This window comes from Mesoplodon mirus (assembly GCF_964341445.2).
Source record: "Mesoplodon mirus genome assembly, chromosome: 6".
NCBI lineage: Eukaryota > Metazoa > Chordata > Mammalia > Artiodactyla > Ziphiidae > Mesoplodon > Mesoplodon mirus.
Window position 1 is genome coordinate 33624810 of NC_138982.1, and position 18933 is coordinate 33643742.

At 45.3% G+C, this 18933-nt stretch overlaps 1 protein-coding gene across 1 annotated transcript in view; it reads right to left on the minus strand.

Annotated features, from left to right (window-relative positions):
* SLC12A8 (solute carrier family 12 member 8) overlaps positions 1 to 18448 on the minus strand; it is a 136013-nt gene extending 117565 nt beyond the window's left edge. Inside the window, exon 1 of the mRNA XM_082625744.1 lies at positions 18373 to 18448. Coding sequence (XP_082481870.1) covers positions 18373 to 18423 — 51 coding nt within the window. The 5' untranslated portion in view covers positions 18424 to 18448. The remainder of the gene's footprint in view (positions 1 to 18372) is intronic.
* Positions 18449 to 18933: the final 485 nt, after the last annotated feature.

Consider the following 18933-nt stretch of genomic DNA (forward strand, 5'->3'; position numbering starts at 1 on the left):
GCTGGTACGGTGATCCCTAAGTGCCCTTCCATCCCATACCCCAGGATCCCAAGGCATCATTTGGCAGTTGTCTAGAATCACAGGCTAACAAGTGGTGAGACAGATGCTTTCCTCATTTTTCCAATTCAAAAATAACAAAGGCACTTACAGTACACCCTTACAGAAACTCTTTACTAAAAGGACAAAACCTTATAGAAATACTAAAACGCTCGTAAGCAAAATCAGTAGCCACTCATACGATGAACTGCTCCTGCATAGGTTTAGTAATTAACCTAAATTCAGACATCACTGGAGTCTTCCAACGGCCTCAAACTACTGCAGGAGTGATGAGATGATTCTCACCTTGGGGTGGGGAAGGGAGGCACCCAGCTAAGACCCACTGTGTGCACTAAGCCTAACTGGTGCGTGTATGTGAACTATAACCTCAGGGAGATGGCAGAAAAGTCAAGGGACAGGGGAAATCTAAGGTCCAGAGTCAGGGGCAGGGGCCCTGAACAGCTGAGAACAATGGGTGCGCTCATGCTCTAGGACCAAGGCCAGAGGCCAACTATGCTCAGTCAAAACAAAAGGAGAGGATCCCAGCTTCCCCCCTTGTATCGCACACCTACAGATGAAAAAAGGGCCTCAAGAAATCATCAGGGCCATCAATGAAGCCACGCAGGACAGATGGGCCGGGGGACTCCTGACACCAGCTGAAACACCTTTCATCTCTGTATATTTCTGTGCATCTGTCTTTTGCAAACCACTAATGAGGAATCTCCTGAAAGTCAATAAACATGAGAACAGTGATCTTGGCTAAGAGCGAAGACCCTGCCAACCTATGCTTATCTTTGAACAAATGGTACCAAGGGACTTTGTGGTAAGTAAGATTGTTTTCCAGGATCCTAATCTCAAAACTCAGGACCTGGCCCAACTTCCCATCTCTGCTTGTGTTCGCTTCCTACCATGGCTTGTTACAGGCCTACTATTTATTAGAAAGTCATAACAATAGCAACTATCAGCAACAAAGAGTAATAATTTAGGGAGTGCTTTCGGCTTCCACATCAATTCCCCACTTTGGTGCTCAGGTCACCCCGGGAGCGAGGCAGGAAGAGGGCCCCTGTCTACAGCCAGCCGAGGAAAGCGAGCCCTGGAGAAGAGACACAACCAGCCTAGGTCCACAGTTGGGGTTAGAATTTCCCAACCCAGACTGTAAAACCTGCACCACGGGTCACAGGCCCTCTTCTCTCCTAAATTTCAATGTTTCAGGTGCAATTTCTAACATCCTGGATTTCGCTTAATTGTGAGTACCTCTGCTTTACCCTTAAAATTCCTGTTGTGATTTTAGAAACTGTATACCTCTGTCATCACAACCTTCATATTTCCCCTCTAAAACCTGTTTTGTTTATTTGTTTATTTACCTAATGGGGGTATGAAAAGCTTTTCACTCCCTAGATCTCACTGGACTAAATCAGCCTTAAAGGTGCTTCACAGATGAATGAGGCCGAAACTTTAGGAGACTCTTTACCCTGAGAATAAAGGTGTAAGTGAAGGTATACATGGCTTGAAATGGGTTTGGTGCCCAAGTCATGACAGTTTATTTCAGGACATTTAGAGGAGTGCACATACCTTTTCTTACCAAGTGACACAAGAACACAACTAAGTCTTCCCAAAGCCTGCTCATCTGATACTGGCAAGAAGCACCTAAGTTTGACCCAAGGTTGGGGCCCTGATGTTTTGAGAGAGAGAGAGAGAGACATAAGCCAGTGAGAGAAAAGGAAGAAGAAACAAAAGCACCAAAAAGGGGAGCTAGGATGAGATGGAGAACCCTAGAATAAAATGACAAATAGGTACTCGGGAGACCCCAAGGGACAATCCCCAGCACCCCCGCAGACACGCTGCCGCCAACATCAATACAGGACGCCAGCCCGGGGCCCATGCTTGTCACCTCTCCCTGGCCCACCACACCCTCCAGCCTCCCCACTTTCAGGACGCCCTCAGCCTTCTGCACTGCCCCAGGGTTGGCCTTGTGGAGAGTGCCGGCCTGACAGGCAGCTCAAACCAGCTCCCTTGCACAGTAACTACCATTGGGCCGGCCCAATTCTGACACCAGTGCCAGTGGGGGGCGGTTTCTCCTACACCAAGCAATTCTCTGACACCAGTGGGTGTCCCATAGTTCAAGACAACTCCGACACTGCCCACCCAGAGACAGTGCCATCCCACAGTCAAGGGCTCAGTCCTACCAGACTGCCCCTCAGATGCCAATCCCAAGTCCACGTTGTCCCTATGTTTCTGACCCACGGGCTACTGATCAGAGGTTCCCACCACCCCCGTCTTGGGTTCAGTTAATTTGCTAGAGCGGCTCACAGAACTCGGACAAACATTTTACTTACTAGATTACCAGCTTATTATGAAAGGATATGACTCAGAAGCCACCAGATGAGGGGGTTTAGGGAAAGGTTTGAGGTCCATGCCCTCTCCCAGCGCACTCTCCCACCACCTCCATGTGGTCACCAACCCAGAAGCTCTCCAAACCCTCTTTTTGGGGTTTTTCTGGAGGCTTCATCACATAGGCATGACTGATTTCTTTCCCCTACCCTGAAAGTTCCAACCCTCCAATCACATGGCTGGTTCCTCTGTAACCAGCCTCCATCCTAGGTGATTCTAAAAGTCACCTCGCTACTATAAACCCAGTGGTGGCTGAAGGCGTTTGTTATGAATATGAAGACACCTTATCACTCATCCCTTAGGAAATTCCAAGGGTTTTAGGAGCTCTGTGCCAGATATCTATTTATTATAAATCACAGTATCACAACTGGCTACTCCCCAACCCTGCTCTCTGTCTGTCCTGCCAGCTCTCTCCAATCCCCTTCAGCTCTTGCTCAGATAGGCTGTGGGCAAAGCCATGTCTGCAGCATAAGCAGACATCCAATAGGAGGACAGGATATCAGCTTCTCCCGCCCACTCAGGGACCGCATGCCAAACCCCCTCCTTTATGGGAGGGTAAGGAAGCTCATCTCGTCTCATATGTGCCGTCCCACAAAGGCTGTGGCTCACAGACTCTCCCTTTGTGCCTCTCCCTAGTCATTTCTGTTGCCCAGGGAGAGGGAGGTGGAATAGCTGGGGTGACAGGGGGTGAGAGTTGGGCCAGTTCTGGGCTATCTTGTGCTTGGTACCAACTGTTGATAACTCTCTTAGAACCTCATTGTCTTCAGATTTGGGCCCCAGTCATCAATTCCGAAATAACAAGAGTCTCATTCAACACTCTATGACACAGACATGACAGGTTGCGGGGAAAGGCAGGTGGCAGTAGGATGTGTGCTGTGCCCAGCATGGAGGCCACTGGGAAGCAGGGGTGGAAACCAAGAAAGGAGAGACAGAAAGGCGAGGGGCAAAGCAATCCCTCAGAAAGGGGACCACAGACAGCCTCAAGGGGCAGGACCCTCAGGTTAGCAGGGACAACTTGGCAGGTTCCAGGGCACAGAGACTTGGAGTCTGGCCACGGGTGATCGCACCTGTGCGCTGCTCGTTGCTAGGGCTTTCCTTCCCAACCTCCCAGAACAAGGAGCCAGGCCCTCTAAGCCCAGGGCTGCACCCCACACTGGAGACGCCACGGCCGCCTGGTGGGTGTTTTAGTTAAGAGGTAGGAGTCTTTCTCCCGTGAGAATCTTCACACTCGAGCAGGGCATCTAGAAAGACAGGGAAATCACACCTGAAAGGTGTCCAGAGTGGGAAACACGTGACTTCCTGCATCCAGCAAGTGGAGCTGAGTTAGACAGAGAAAAGCTCTGCTACGGGCAATGATGCGAGCTCCCACCCAGGAGCCTCTTGTCTCAAACAGCCACCGCCCTCCCACAGGCCACCCTCCAGGCCTTCCTGAACACAGCTGAAATGTGAGAAAACACCTATTGTCTCTCCTGGCAGCTGGAGGAAAGGAGACTGGGAAGGAACTCTGCTTCTGCCCACTTGGGTCAGGAGCGGATCAGAGCAAGACATAGCCTTCCTCCCAAAGACTGGTTCTACCTGGAGCACGCACACATGCGCCGGCAGCTTGCTTTCTGAAAGCTAATTATTTAATTATGACTCACACATCAGAGAATATCCCAAGCTGCTGCTGAACTGTGACGCACTGAGCAGAGTGGGTGCCACATTCCTCTCCTCTGGCTCTGAACAGGCACCACAGGCTGCAGCTGGGCAGGGGAGCAGCAGGGCTCCACGGGCCAGCGGCCGCCTGTGGTACCTGCATCCAATGCAAGTAGCTACATACCTGCCTCAGGGTGGGCTGCGCAGTTTAGATGAGGCGAGAATCGTGAAAGGTTTTTTGGTTAGCATGAAGCACATCAGGCAGTTTTAAACGGGGGTGAGGATTTCTTCAGGCAAGTTGGAAAGAAGAGAGGTCTTACTGATTGTGCATCTTCTATCTGCCCTGGTACCTCGTCCTCATGTTTCAGGTGAATCCTTGCTCTACAGTTCAGCCTGAAAGCTGCCTCTCTCCAACCCCTGCCCAGTCGCAGCGCTGGGGCAGCCAGCCCCTTCTGTATTGTACTAGGAGTTCGAGAATGGGTGTCCGATGAGCGCTCTGCTACCCTGACTGAAGCTGGTAATGGGAACTGCTCCGCAGGACCCCCACGGAGTGGTCAAAGCCTGATTTCCCTGGATTCGAATCTGGGCAGCACGCTTGGTCAGCACTGATTTAGGCACTCCTAGAAATGTGAGATCTTCGTGGCTGTGCGGATCTCTTCTGCACGGAACAGGTTCAAAAGCCAGTGTCTCCGTAACAGTAGTTCCCGGTGCTTGATCTGTGGCTCTTCCATCTTGTGCATTCTGACCCCGGTCCAAGGCCGGGAATCTCCCAAGGCACAACCTGGTCAGGCAACCACACAGGCCCAGGAGTGGCAAGACCCATGGACGCTGTGACAGTGTTGATGTTGGTGGGGCCCCTGCCCGAGCCCTGCCTCTCAGAGCTATACAGCAGCTCATTCCCCACAGAGCGGCCACCTCTGTGCTCAGAATGCAGAACCCAAAGACACAATGCTCTGGGCACCTGACAGCACCCCACAGATCTAAATTCCCACAGCAGCGATGCCATGGCCACCTAAACAAGAGCTTCCCCTTCCCTTCCCAGCCTCCTTGGCAAAAGGACAGAGCCCTCTGCGAGACTCAGGCTGCCACTAGACAGTCTATCTCAGTTTAACATCAGGAGGAGAAACACAGACCCTAATGCCCACCCCCAGTAACAGGCAAACCAGCTAAAAATCAACTGCAAAAGAATTATTTTTCCAGGTGCTTCAGTGGATCAGACAATATTATACCCATTTAAGAATTCTTATGTACTAAGTACTTTTGATGTTTGGAATCACATCAATGTTTTATATACTCAAAATTAAACAAAATCAAATCAAATCGACAGGATGAGAGAGAAAAATTAAAACAGAATGCAAAGAGAAACAAATTAACCTAACTATAATTCTAATGAATAATATAACCACACCGAAGGCGGAAAAAACTGAGCAGAGTTAACTTTTGAACATAGTACTTTGACTATGTGCTCTCAGTCTAAAGACAAGTAACTAACTACAAACTAATACAAATTCTAGATAGAAAGTTTGTTTTTTGCAGGGGTAGGAGTTAGCACTCCTGAATCTACCTTCCATGAATTGCAGGACTGAGCAAATAAGTAAATATACCGACTGGGAGTCAAGTTTCTCACTGTTGGAGAAGGCAGTTAAAACTAAGAAAAGAGGGCTTCCCTGGTGGTGCAGTGGTTGAGAGTCTGCCTGCCGATGCAGGGGACATGGGTTTGTGTCCTGGTCCGGGAAGATCCCACGTGCCACGGAGCGGCTGGGCCCGTGAGCCATGGCCGCTGAGCCTGCGGGTCCGGAGCCTGTGTTCCGCAATGGGAGAGGCCACAACAGTGAGAGGCCCGCATACCGCAAAAAAAAAAAAAAAAATGTGAGGAAAGAAGAATGAACCCTGGTGTGATCAATTAGAATTAGAGGTATCAGTTTGAATTTATAGTTTTTAATATATAGAGATAGACATATCTATACATGTCTATATCTATATCTATATATCTGTCTACTTAAAGGGTCTGTAAGTCAAGACACCCCAGTAGCAATGAACATACCTAGCACCCAGATCTTGGTCTCTAAATATCATTTCTCACTTTAAGGAGCCAGAGCTCTTTGGAGAAATAGCTGATTCAGGGCTGGGGCAGAAAAAGTATAAAATGAGCCTACAATATTTTGTGCTAGAAAGTAAGGAAGGGCTCCTAAAAATGATGAGGATGTGCCATAAGGACATAGAAGCCAGCTTGAAGGGGCACCCACTGGCCAAATCTGGAACAATTTGAACATCAAAATCAATAATAATCGCAATAGAATACACATGGGAAAAATAAGAATCTGAGTCCATACAGATATAAGCAAATGAATAAATTAAAGTAAGAGGAAGGAGGGAAAATTCTTCTTTATAGAAGACCAAGTAATATATGTAGAAGAAATATGATGTTAGAAAATCACCATTCTGCAACCATCACAGTAATAACTGAGTCTGCCAAGAATCATCAATGTATGCTAAAGCTAATGGGTAGAAAATTGATGAGGAACTGGATATTTCCATAGTCTCAAAGTATCCCCAACAAATTATTTATTAGTTACAAAGGGAAAATTAGTAACTTTAGAGTGGATTAACCTAGTGGGCACCACCTTAAATAAGTAACTAAAGTTAACATTACCAATAATGGGACAAGTGGAAACCCTGTGCCTCCCTCCTGATATGACGCCTGGAAAAGAACACAATATCATTCTATGGGTTCCTGCCAAAAATGCAAAACCTGAATCTAATCATGAGAGTTCACGTCCCAAACTCAGAAATATTCTACAAAAAAAACTAGCCTGTGTTTTGCAAAAAAAATGTCAAGATCACGAAAGACAAAGAAAGGCTAAGGAACCATTCCAGATTAAATGAGACTAGAGAGGTGTGATGACTAAATGCACTGCGTGATGCTGGATTGGCTCCCAGTCCGGGAGAAAAAGCTACAGGATGTTAGTGAGATAACTGGCAAAAGTGGACTGTGAAACTGTGGATTAGATAATAGGATTTATCAATGTTAAATGTCTTGATCTTTTTTTTTTTTTTTTTAGTATTCCATAGTCCAGCCATCCAGGCATGGACTATGGTTATTTTATTTTATTTTATTTTATTTGACCACACCCAGTGGCTTGTGGGATCTTAGTTCCCCAACAAGAGGCTGAACCCAGGCCCTTGACCATGAAAGTGTGGAGTCCTACCCACTGGACCAGGGAGTTCCCTAAGTGTCTTGATCTTGATAAATATAATGTGGTTAGGTAAAAGAAAAGTTCTATTCTCAGGAAACAGACAATGAAGTATTTATGGACAAGGGGACATGATGTCTACAAATTAGTTCCAAATGGTTCAGGAAAAATATATATATAATCAAATATAATAGGTATTAAAATATATATTATATATATGGAATAGAAATATATGTATATATAGAGAGAGAGCACACAAATAATAAAGCAAAAGGAGAAAATGTTAATAACTGGTAAATCTGAGTCCAGAGTATACGGCGGTTGTTTGTACTGCTGTGACTTTCTATAAGTGTGAACTGTTATCAAAAGTTTAAAAATAAATAAATAGTAAAAGCAATTTTTATTTTTTAAAAGAAGCCCAGACATATTTAAAGAACAGCTTGTTCACTCTTGTACCTCTAGTGCCCAACATGGAACACGTACTTACTAAATGTGTTAGTTAAATGAATGAATGAATGAATACCATGTGCTTTAGAGAGTGACATTAGACACCTCTTTTAAGGTAGCAGAATATGCACTTTTCTACCTTCCACATTACCATGACAATGACAGAAAAGATGTGGTTTTTTTTTTTTAAGTATGAAACTATAGTTATAACTAGAAAGGGAAAAAAACAAATTCTACTAGCAGATCAGACATTTGGAGAGATTCCTGCAGATGGGCTTGGAGGGGCAAGAAAAAACCAAGTGATAGAGCAGCCCAGGGCAGCCAAGAGAAGAGCTGCCTTCCAAGGTACCTGAGAAGTTCCAAGTTCAGAGCCAGAGAATGCTAGGAGAAGACACAGGCCACAGCAATCACTGGGCATAACATTATCTTGGAGGCTTTATCATGTAGATGGAAGTAACATATATAGCATAAAAGACTGGAGGGCAGTGTTGGTGAACGCGCCTATGTGATTGTCAATTCCTACATTTTACATTGAAGTGGTACAATATGAACTCTAAACAAACTGAAAATTTTTAAATGTATATTTAATCTCTAGAGCAGCCATTCTCAAACCTTTTGATCTCCAGACCCCTTTACATTCTTAAAAATTACTGAGGAGTCCAAAGAGCTTTTGTTTATGCGTGCTACAACTATCAGTATTCACCATACTAGAAGCTTAAAGTCAGATATTTTCAAATACTTATTAATCATTTAAACATAATAATAATAAACCCATTATCTGTTAAAATAAGTAACATGTTTGCATGAAAAATAACTACTTTCCCAAACAAAAATATTCAGTGAAAAGAGATGCCTTGTTATACATTTTGCAAATCATTTTAATGTCTGGCTTGATAGAATACAGCTGGATTCCCATATCTACTTCTGCATCCAATCTGTTGTAAAATGTTTTTTAAATACATGAAAACAATTTGGCCTTCCGTACTTCTATAGTTAGAAAAGGAAAGAGTAATTTACTACCACTATTCCACATATGAAAAAAATTCCTGTCACCCAAAAGATAAGAGAATTATACTCAAAAAAAAGGTGACATGGGATATAAGAAACAGCGGTAGCTGCATATGAACCAAAAGAATTAAAGGGAACTTGAAAAAAATTAAGACTCTATAGCTCAGAAGCAGCAAAGCCTTAACAACTATTGCTTGTGTTTTCTTCTCCATGAGTCTAATAACATCACTTGGTTATTCAGTTAAACACACATATATACATCTTACTATTGCAAATTTATAGTACTATTTATAGGTGTAAAATTTTTATAACAAACATGGAAGTACTCATTACAATTACAGAAAAATATAGAAATTTTATAAACCTTGACAATGTAAAAATAATAATCCAACTAACAAAAAATTCAAAATGAAATGAGAGAAATGGAAGGAAGGGTAAATGTGCCAATGTCCTCTTTTGTCATATCAGGAAGCAATAAGTAAACTGATAATAAATTGATAACTTAGTCTAGAAATTGAGGTATAGATAAATTATTTAAAGTTATAATGATAATCACTAGGGAAAATGAAAACCAGAAACCAGAAACCATTAGTGACTGTCTCTGGGGAATGGTGGTGGAGGAACAGAGGAAGAAGGCTTTTAATTTTATATAATTCTCTCGTTTAAAAAAAAATTTTTACTGCATGCATGTAGTACGTGTATAATAAAAATAGTAACATCTTTATTTGAAGAAAACTTTACCACTTTATTAGAAGTATTTGAAAAATAAAATGCTGACTTCAAGTTAGTAATTTATTTATAACTCACCTTCATTTTATGCAGTGGATGGATTCACCAAAAGATGCCTGTGATTTGAATCACATTTTAAATGTACTGGAAATATAGTCTACTTAAAAATAGTGAAGTCTTTGGTAAAATTAATGTCTGTCCCTAACATTTGTGTATCTTTTTTTAAAATTAGAATTTGCCTTCGCTTTGTGTTGTTGTTGTTTTTTGGTTTTGGGGTTTGTTTATTTGTTGGGTTTTTTTTTTTTTTTTTTTTTTTTACTGATAACTGCCTAAAATAAAAAGGGAAAGCTACTCAAAATGAGTCACAGCTTTCTGTTTTAAGTTCTATAAACACTGGGATTCACTTTAGAGCAAATTTATCACCTGGATCAGACATAACTATTTTTGGCTAAATGAGGGTCGCTAGGCTACCATGGCTTCAAATTCATCAGTGAGCACCTAAATCCTGTAACTGCTGACAGAGACTGTGGATGTGATTTACAAGCTATCTGCAGATTGGGAAAGAACATTACAGAATTTTTTACACAGATCAGTGGTTTTTACTTCACTATCTTTTTCTCTTTCATTATGCCTATTCATGTAAAGAAGGAAACACTCACACATCAAAACAAAAACAAAAGGAATGTACCCTTCTCTTGAGAAGTGGTAATGACAACAATATCCTACTAGATAGGCATTCTAGCCAGAATAGGTACTACCTCTGGAGACTGCTCATGCCAAGCTATTCTGAAGCACACCACTATCACTACAATCACTAGTCTTTTGATGAAGTTATTAAACTCAGAAGGAAAGAAAACAAATTTTAAGAATCAGATTACATTACTACTTGATGATGATTAATGAGCAAAAAGAGATACTGAATTATACTCAATAAGGTAGGTATATTTCTTTAAATCTTACTACACTTATTTGATATTGTTCTATGAATACACATCTATCTAGTATTTAAACTGTTATCCTGAAGAGATATATTTTGGTCAGAGAAAGAACAAAATGAATGGAAAAATAAGCTAAAATTCAGTTATCCACCCCTATATGAAACCAGGTTGTTCAACCAGGCCAGACCAGAGTCTAAGCACCACCTAGTGGCCTCTTACTCAAATTACAAGAAAAGTACTTCAGAGCCATTAACACAGCATCTAGGATCCTCCTTGCAACCCCAAACTATTAAATAATGGCAAGGACTGCATTTTTTCTATATCTGACCATGGATGAAATATACCCTAAGGCAGTAAGAAATTTTTAAGTCATCTAGTCCATTTATTCATAGCTAGGCAGAATGTATTAATCATGTTTTTTCCTTTCTATAACTTATGACATTATGACTCTTAAAAATCTTGCAGGACTTCCCTGGTGGTGCAGTGGTTAAGAATCCGCCAGGGGACGGATGGGGGACACAGTTTCACGTCCTGGTCCGGGAAGATCCCACATGCCGTGGAGCAACTAAGCCTGCGCGCCACAACTACTGAGCCTGTGCTCTAGAGCCCGCAAGCCACAACTACTGAGCCCGCGTGCCACAACTACTGAAGCCCGAGCCCCTAGAGCCCATGCTCCACAGCAAAAGAAGCCACCACAATGAGAAGCCCGTGTACCTCAACGAAGAGTAGTCCCTGCTTGCCGCGACTAGAGAAAGCCTGCACGCAGCAACAAAGACCCAACACAGCCAAAAATAAATAAATTTTTAAAAATTAAAAAAAAGAATCCGCCTGACAATGCAAGGTACATAGGTTTGAGCCCTTGTCTGGGAAGATCCCACATGCCGCGGAGAAACTAAGCCCGTGCACCACAACTACTGAGCCAGCGTGCCACAAATACTGAAGCCCGCGCGCCTAGAGCCCGTGCTCCACAACAAGAGAAGCCACTGCAATGAGAAGCCCGCTCACCACAATGAAGAGTAGCCCACGCTCTCTGCAACTAGAGAAAGCCTGTGCGCAGCAACGAAGACCAAACACAGCCAAAAGTATCAATCAATCAATCAATCAATCAATCAATCTTAAGGGCCAGGGAAGAGATGAACCTTCCCAGGGCTAACCAGTTCTTTTTTTATATATATATATATATTTTTTTTTAATTAGTTTCTAACCAGTTCTTATAGATAGGAAACAGCTGGCAAGGAGCATGTCTTTCATATGCAAACTTACCAATTCTGAGTATATTCCCCAAGCCACCCCCTTTATCTAATTCTCACACAACGAGCCAGTATTTCTCCTGCCCTAAATCATCCCCAGGCCAGGTGCTAGGAAACTAGAGACCATCTCTATAGCCAAAGCCCACCAGAACTATTCAAACCAGCCAGTCCTAAGCTGTTTGCTCTGCCCTGCTCTGCCCACCAAAAGCACAACAAAGGCTCTGGCCCAGGCTTTCCCTTCATTCCTGCTTTTGTCTCCTGACCAGAACCTGACACTTCCCCTGTGGCCCTGCATGGCATTCCTCCTTCTCTTGGGAAATGTAAGCAATAAATTCTTCTTTCAATGGCACTGATCTCTGTGTCGTCACTCAGTCACCTCTACAAATGAAGATCCTGTGGGTACAAGTGAGACAATCCCACCTAATTCATTTCAGTGAAGAATCGCTTTCATTCTAGTTTCTAGGGCACCTTCATCCAGAAAATGTCTCCATTCCACTTTTTACAAATATGAAGCATTTTCAGAGCATTGTCATTTTCAGGGTTGACCTCCTAGGCTAAGTGATACACAGGGCTGTAAAGTGGAAAGGGGTGAAGATAACAGAGAAAGAGCAGGAAAGGGCGACAGAACCCACATGAAAGCTGCAGACTTATCTCAACCCTGAGAGTGGTTTCTGCGCTTTCTTCTCTCCCAGGTTCCAGCACCATAGCCTCTTTTCTTCTGTCACCTCACATAGGTGGCTCTGTCCGGGTACCACTGGTCTTTCACAGTGAAGCTAATAGCTTAAGTCTCCAACACCCTTCACGTGCATTAAGTCCCTCCCAAAGATTACACCTAATTTTGTATTTGTATCCTTTTTACTAAAGAGAATCGCTAAAAACTTTACAAGCTTCATGCCCTATAGAAGCTGGGAGGGTGATAGGGGTCATGGCTCCAGGAATCCCAGATGTGAGCCCTTCTCTTCCACCCAACCACTCTGGACCCCAGTTTCCCTATCTGTACAAGAGGTGCCAACCAGACAGTCTTGTCCTAGGTTCCCTTTTCTTTTCTCCTCAGATGCATTCATTTCTCTATATTCTAACAAAGCAATATGCTGTTACCTAGCATGTGGCTGCCGAGGCTTGCTTTGCATATTGGCTTTTTAAAGATGCTAAAACGGGTCTGAAAAACGCATAGCAAAAATATAAGTCAGTTCGTCACTGTACGCTGGCTAATAAGGGCACAGAAAACAAGAGCAAAGCTTTGCGATGAAGCCTGAGACCAATGCTCAAAATTATAACCTAAAGATTGACTGCATTAAGATCAACCAGAGCCGTATTATGGGGTCAGGGGGTCATGGGCTTGGTTCCCACCAGGGTCTGCCACTCTTTGTATGTATCTTTGGGCAAGTCATTAAACATCTCTAGGCTTCTTTTCTGACAAGCTAAGCAAGGGGCCTGGACCAGAGGATCTCTAAGGACCACTCTGTCTCTTTTTTCTTTTGAGTTTGAGGGTTATTCGCTGCAATAATTTGTACCCCCTCTGTCTCTTAACATGTTCGCTTCCTCCTGCCTCTCTTGCTGGCGCCACTCAGCCTCACAACCCGACCAGACTCTCTTTCTTCCTCTTGCCACGCTGAGCTAACCTAGGTTAAGCCACTGAACTGAGGAGGGGAAGACAGGGAAAGAGCAAAGGAGAGTACAGAGAAGGGAAAGGCAAGGCAGGGAGTCTGGCGGAGCGGAGTCCTGGTGCAGGGTCAGAGGCGGCTGGCACCCTGGCTCAAACGTGGACCAGATGCCACAGCTGGGTCTGCATCAGGCTTGTTTCTAGGGTGATTAGCTCAGGCCAGCCAGAAGCTATCCCACAGACTTCCTAGAAAAGGGTCCTCACAGACCCACTCCTGCTGGAGCTCAAGTCTCCAGCCAGATAAAGAAGAAAGAATATGAGTTGCACTAGCTAATCTGAGGCTTTGGGTGACCCATTCTCGGGCCACAGCATGACACTGCTTCCCTTTAACTTTTTCTGGAGACTGTCCAACCCTAAGAGAAGGGAAAGAGCACATCAGATTAGTGGGAGGCATCCCTTATTCCATCGTAATTAAGAGGTTTCTGTTTTAATATCTGCAACACTAGCTGGAGAGCCTGGCAAGAACAGGCACTGAATAAATACCTGGTACACTGAGCTGACTTTTCCCCATTTCCCGCGCTAAGAGCATCGGATCCTGCTGGACTTCGGACCTCGCACAGATGTCTACTTTCCATCTCTCCCTGTCTCCAGCTACCTGCTTCTCCTGCCAGCTTCATCTTCCTGACACACCGTGTCTGTCACAGTCCTCTCTGTCCAGCGACTGATGGAGACACACATGGAATCGAAGGTCGTTAGCCTTCCATTCACCTCCCTCTGGCACCAGCTGCTCCTTAGCTTTCCAGCCCCATGTTTCACAAACAGCCTACTCGACTGGGTTTCAGTGTGAAATCTGCTTCATCCAGTCACTGAACATGCATTGTATTTAGTGCTCACAATGTGACAGGCACTGGGCCAGATCCTTCTGCACATGGCATAAGAACCCTGAAAATCAGGTACGCTCACCCCATCTCGCAGTTGTAGAAACAGACTGCAAGCCCAAGAGTAACTTGCCCAAGGGCCCAGACAGCCAGAATTCGGTACCCAGGTTTCTAGGTTCACGGCCACCACACAACCACACTGCACATCAATGAAGTGCCTGGGGACAGAGGCTCCTGGAACAAGACGCGTACCTCCACAAGTTCAACACGCCCTCAGATGCACACACACACACATTCCCAAAGCACTCCAGACCCATCTAGGCCTAGAAGGCACTCCATCTTCCTCAATGGACTGCCCACCCCACATTGTCCACAGTGTCTTGCACAATGTGCCACACTCTGGTTTTGGCCAAGGGAATCATTCCGGACTTGGGACTCTGCCTTAGGTTTTTTACCTGACTTTGCTGTGCTGAGTCATGCTTTCATGTGCCAGCTGAACCCTCTGATCATCCATATCACTACCTCGTGGACCAAACACATACCCCCCGCATTAATTTTATTATTAGCCAACATTTACAGACTGCTTCCTATGAACTGAGTGCTATACTAAACATTTACATGAATTATCTCTGTTAATCTTCATAATTCTCTAAGGTACGTTCTATTACTGTAGTCGTTTTATGGGTGAGGATACGAAGGCTTAGCCAGGTGAAGTAACTCGCCCAGAGTCACAAAGGGTTAGAGCCAGTACTTAAACCCAGGCAGCACCATCAACTCTCAGATCTACAGTGTCTTGTCATTTGGTCCCCTTGGCCAACACACACACACACGCGCGCACACACACACACACACACACGCACACACACACCCCTACCCCATCTGGTCCTGCGATGAGTAAAGCCAAACCAAGAATCCATTCACGCACGCCTCCTCCTAACTCACAAGCATCCCCACTCTTGCCAAATCTCCTGAGACCTACTTTCCAGTCACAGTGGTCAAGAGCAGAGCAGACCCGAACTGAAGGGTTTAGGGTAACACCCCCCTGCCCAGCCTGTCTTCCCACTGGGCACTATCTTCTTAGTCCCGTGCTCTTCAGGCCTCAAAGCTCTTAGCAGAATTCCTGCCTCCCAGACCTGGAGTAAAGGGAGAAAAAGTTCATGGGAAACTTCTAGAGGGCCAGACACTTCAAACATATCAGCCATCCAGCCTGCCATCTGTTTCCATACAGGCTTTGCTCAGGCCACTGGGGCAGGAGGCATAAAGCAGAAAGGATTAAAACCCGGACCTTGGCAACAACTATGCCTGGGTTCAAAGTACCCCCATTTTTCATCTGTCAACCAAAATAATCATATCTACTTCAGAATGTTGTTGTGAAGACTAAACAAGATAATGCATAGTAAATGTTCAGCCCATAATGAGTTGGTAGTTATTATCATTTTCTTACCCTCTCAGCCTCAGGGATGTGCTTCCCAACTTTACCACTGATACTTCAAGACGTAATACAGGGCTTCCCTGGTGGCGCAGTGGTTAGGAGTCTGCCTCCCGATGCAGGGGACGCGGGTTCGTGCCCCGGTCCGGGGGGATTCCACATGCCGCGGAGCGGCTGGGCCCGTGAGCCATGGCCACTGAGCCTGCGCGTCCAGACCCTGTGCTCCGCGGCGGGAGAGGCCACAACAGTGAGGGGCCCGCATACAGCAAAAAAAAAAAAAAGACATGCCCCTGAACTTCAGGAGTTCACAGCCTCAAGGAAGACAGGAAAGAAACAGCTTACTTCAATGCCACACGGCAAGTGCAAGTGACACAGCATGCTGCCAGAGGAACAGGGGAAGCCAGGCAGATCACAGGGGACTGTGGGAGCCAGGGCAAGGAGTCGCAACTGAATTCTAAAGGCAGTGAGAAGCCACTGAAAAGCTTTAAGCAGAGGAGGCAAATGCACAGACTTATGCTTTAAAAAGGGATCACTTTAGAAGACATGTGAGGAAAGAAGTTAGGAAGGTATGAACAATTAAGAAGTAATACCTTGGGGCTTCCCTAGTGGCGCAGTGGTTGAGAGTCCGCCTGCCGATGCAGGGGACACAGGTTCATGCCCCGGTCCAGGAAGATCCCACATGCCGCGGAGCGGCTGGGCCCATGAGCCATGGCCGCTGAGCCTGTGCGTCTGGAGCCTGTGCTCCGCAACGGGAGAGGCCACAAGAGTGAGAGGCCTGCGTACCGCAAAAAAAAAAAAAAAAAAAAGAAGAAGTAATACCTTGGACAAGACAGTGCAAGGGAGACAAAGGGATAGATTTCAAAGATGTCTAGATAATGAACAGCAAAGGCCATGACATTGAACACTGTCTAATCCCTCAGTGTTCAGAGACTGAGGGAGAGGGAGATGGAGAGGAAGGTGACGCATAGGCCTTTACATCCATCATTTTAAAAATCAACTCTCGGGACTTCCCTAGCTGTCCAGTGGTTAAGACTCCGCGCTTCCACTGCAGGGGGCATGAGTTCGATCCCTGGTCGGGGAACTAAGATCCTGCATGCCACACAGTGTGGCCAAAATAAATAAATAAAAGTTTTTTAAATAAAAATCAACTGTCTCTTAAGGCACTCATAGCAATTTAGCTTGCACTAACATTTACTGACCACTTGACTGCCAGACACTGCCTTAGGTACTTGGAGGGTTCCAGTGGCAAATCAGCTGAGAGAGAAGTATCAGCAAAGACCAGCATAGGGAAAAGACACAAGCATGGAGCCTGGGGAATGGTGACGTTTGTCTAGAAGGTGGGGTAAAAGGAGTAAGATGCAGGGGACCAGGCTCGAAATGCAGGCTGGGTCAGACTGTGCAGGGCCTAGCCTAAGGAGTTTGAACTCTGAGTGGTGGACACGGAGAGCCACTGAAGGTTTTAAACAGAAAGAGGATCACAGCTGAGCCTTAACAGATTCCTCTCACAGAGATGAAACAAGCGCTCTCTTTTTGGAATCCCTGGAGACAAGGGCCTCACGTTTTCCATCTGGTAACCTTTTTCATGGCTAACACAGTACCCATTATTTAGGAAGTAGTCCACAAATACATATTAGGGGCATAAACACTCATGTACAGTCTTGCAAACCCAAAGAAAATGCATTGCCAGTATGATGCGAGACTGGTCAAGCTAAATAAATTTTTAAAATAAAGTAAAGTAAATAAATCAAGGTTTTCTAAGGGTCCTTGACCACATTCAAAACTTGGCCACCGGCCTTTTCATCCAGGAGCAAACAGCTCTGGGCAAGAGTTCTAAAATATATCTGAGGAGCTCTTCCGGACCTCTAGTCACTCATTTCTAAGCAGATTGAATACTTCAGGGGCTGGATATAAGGAGCTCAGTACAGGATGGAGGATATAGCTCTGGGCCTGCCAGGGCGAAGGGGAGTGGTACCTTTTGCTGAGCACTTGCCACCTGCCAGCCACCATGCTGCATTTTTCATGTGTACCCATGTACATGAAGAGGGGGTAACTAGCCAGTTCGGATTCCCCCACCAACCCTGAACCCCATCTGCCTCACTAGTCTCTGCCCTTTGGCTCAGGCCTCCCGGGTGTTGGACCTTGCTCTCTTGCTATTGTGTGAGGCTATGAGTTGATTCTCTCTCCTTCTGGGGGGCTCATTCCCCCCTGTTATAATGCCAGAAAACCCTCCTACCCCTCTCTGTAAAGATGAGAGAAATCCAAGGGACAGTAAAAACCTCATGGTTGAGTGATCATTACAGAGCAAAGACCCTGGGTGCAAGTAGCTTCCTGATAAATGCCTAAGTATGGTTGGTTAGTTTGTTTTTAAGGGGCAGCCACTTCAATTCCATACCTGCATTGAATGTTTACTATAGCTAATGATCAGCAGGGAGAGGATAAAGAAAGAAAGAAAAAACAAAACCTGCAGATATCACAGAATCCAGAAATCTATTTGGCTTCAGCATATATGAGTTTTTCAGAAATAGAATTACCTTCTTACATTGGTTTGATTTAACAGGAGTTCATATTATCTGAGTCCTCACTCTGTTCATGGAAAACCTCCATGGGTGGGACAGGGTGGGAAGAGGAGTGTCCAGGATTCAAAATTCACTACAAATACCAAAGATTTTTTGTGCACAGATGGTTAGGAATTGGCTGTAACATTTTCTCGATTAAGCTGGCATACCAAAATAAACTTCTGAGATCATTACTTTTAAAATAGTGCACTGTAATGTTTCGATTCAGCTTCCTGCCAGGTGACCTTTGCTCATGACCCCCACACCGCCCAGGCCTACCTGCTGGGCTGCCTCATGGAAGAGTTCCTGCACTTGAGACATCTGGGCCATTCTCCGGAAATGGGGGTCCTGGTAGTCTGGGTGGGGAGACCCCTCTGGAAGGTAAACAGGATTCTGGGTCAGGCTGGCTCCTCCTTCCCTGGATCCTTATGGCCCATCCTTCCTCTATACCAGACAAGGCCCTGGCTGAGGGAGGGACCCTGTTCTGCCTCATCTGGAAACATCTCCTTCCCTCTTTGGTACCCAGATAGATCCCACTCATTCTTCAGAGCCTCCCTGTGCTCAAATGTTGCTGTTCTTTGAAAGCCACAGCTGCCTGCAGCTCTCTGTTTTTCCCTGAGCTCCTTCAGTACTGGGGTCAGAGCCAACTGCCTAGCTGCCCAGCCCTTGAGGACAGTTTTACACTCCTCTCCATCCTTGTGAACCCCTTTGTCCAGGGCAAGGGCACCATCGGCTCACTAGGACCAGTTGCAGGTGGTGAAAGACTTACCGAGACCCGCTCCGGAGCCGCAGCACCGACCCTTCGCGTCTGAGTCAGCGCTGGGACCCGCGTCCCTCAGG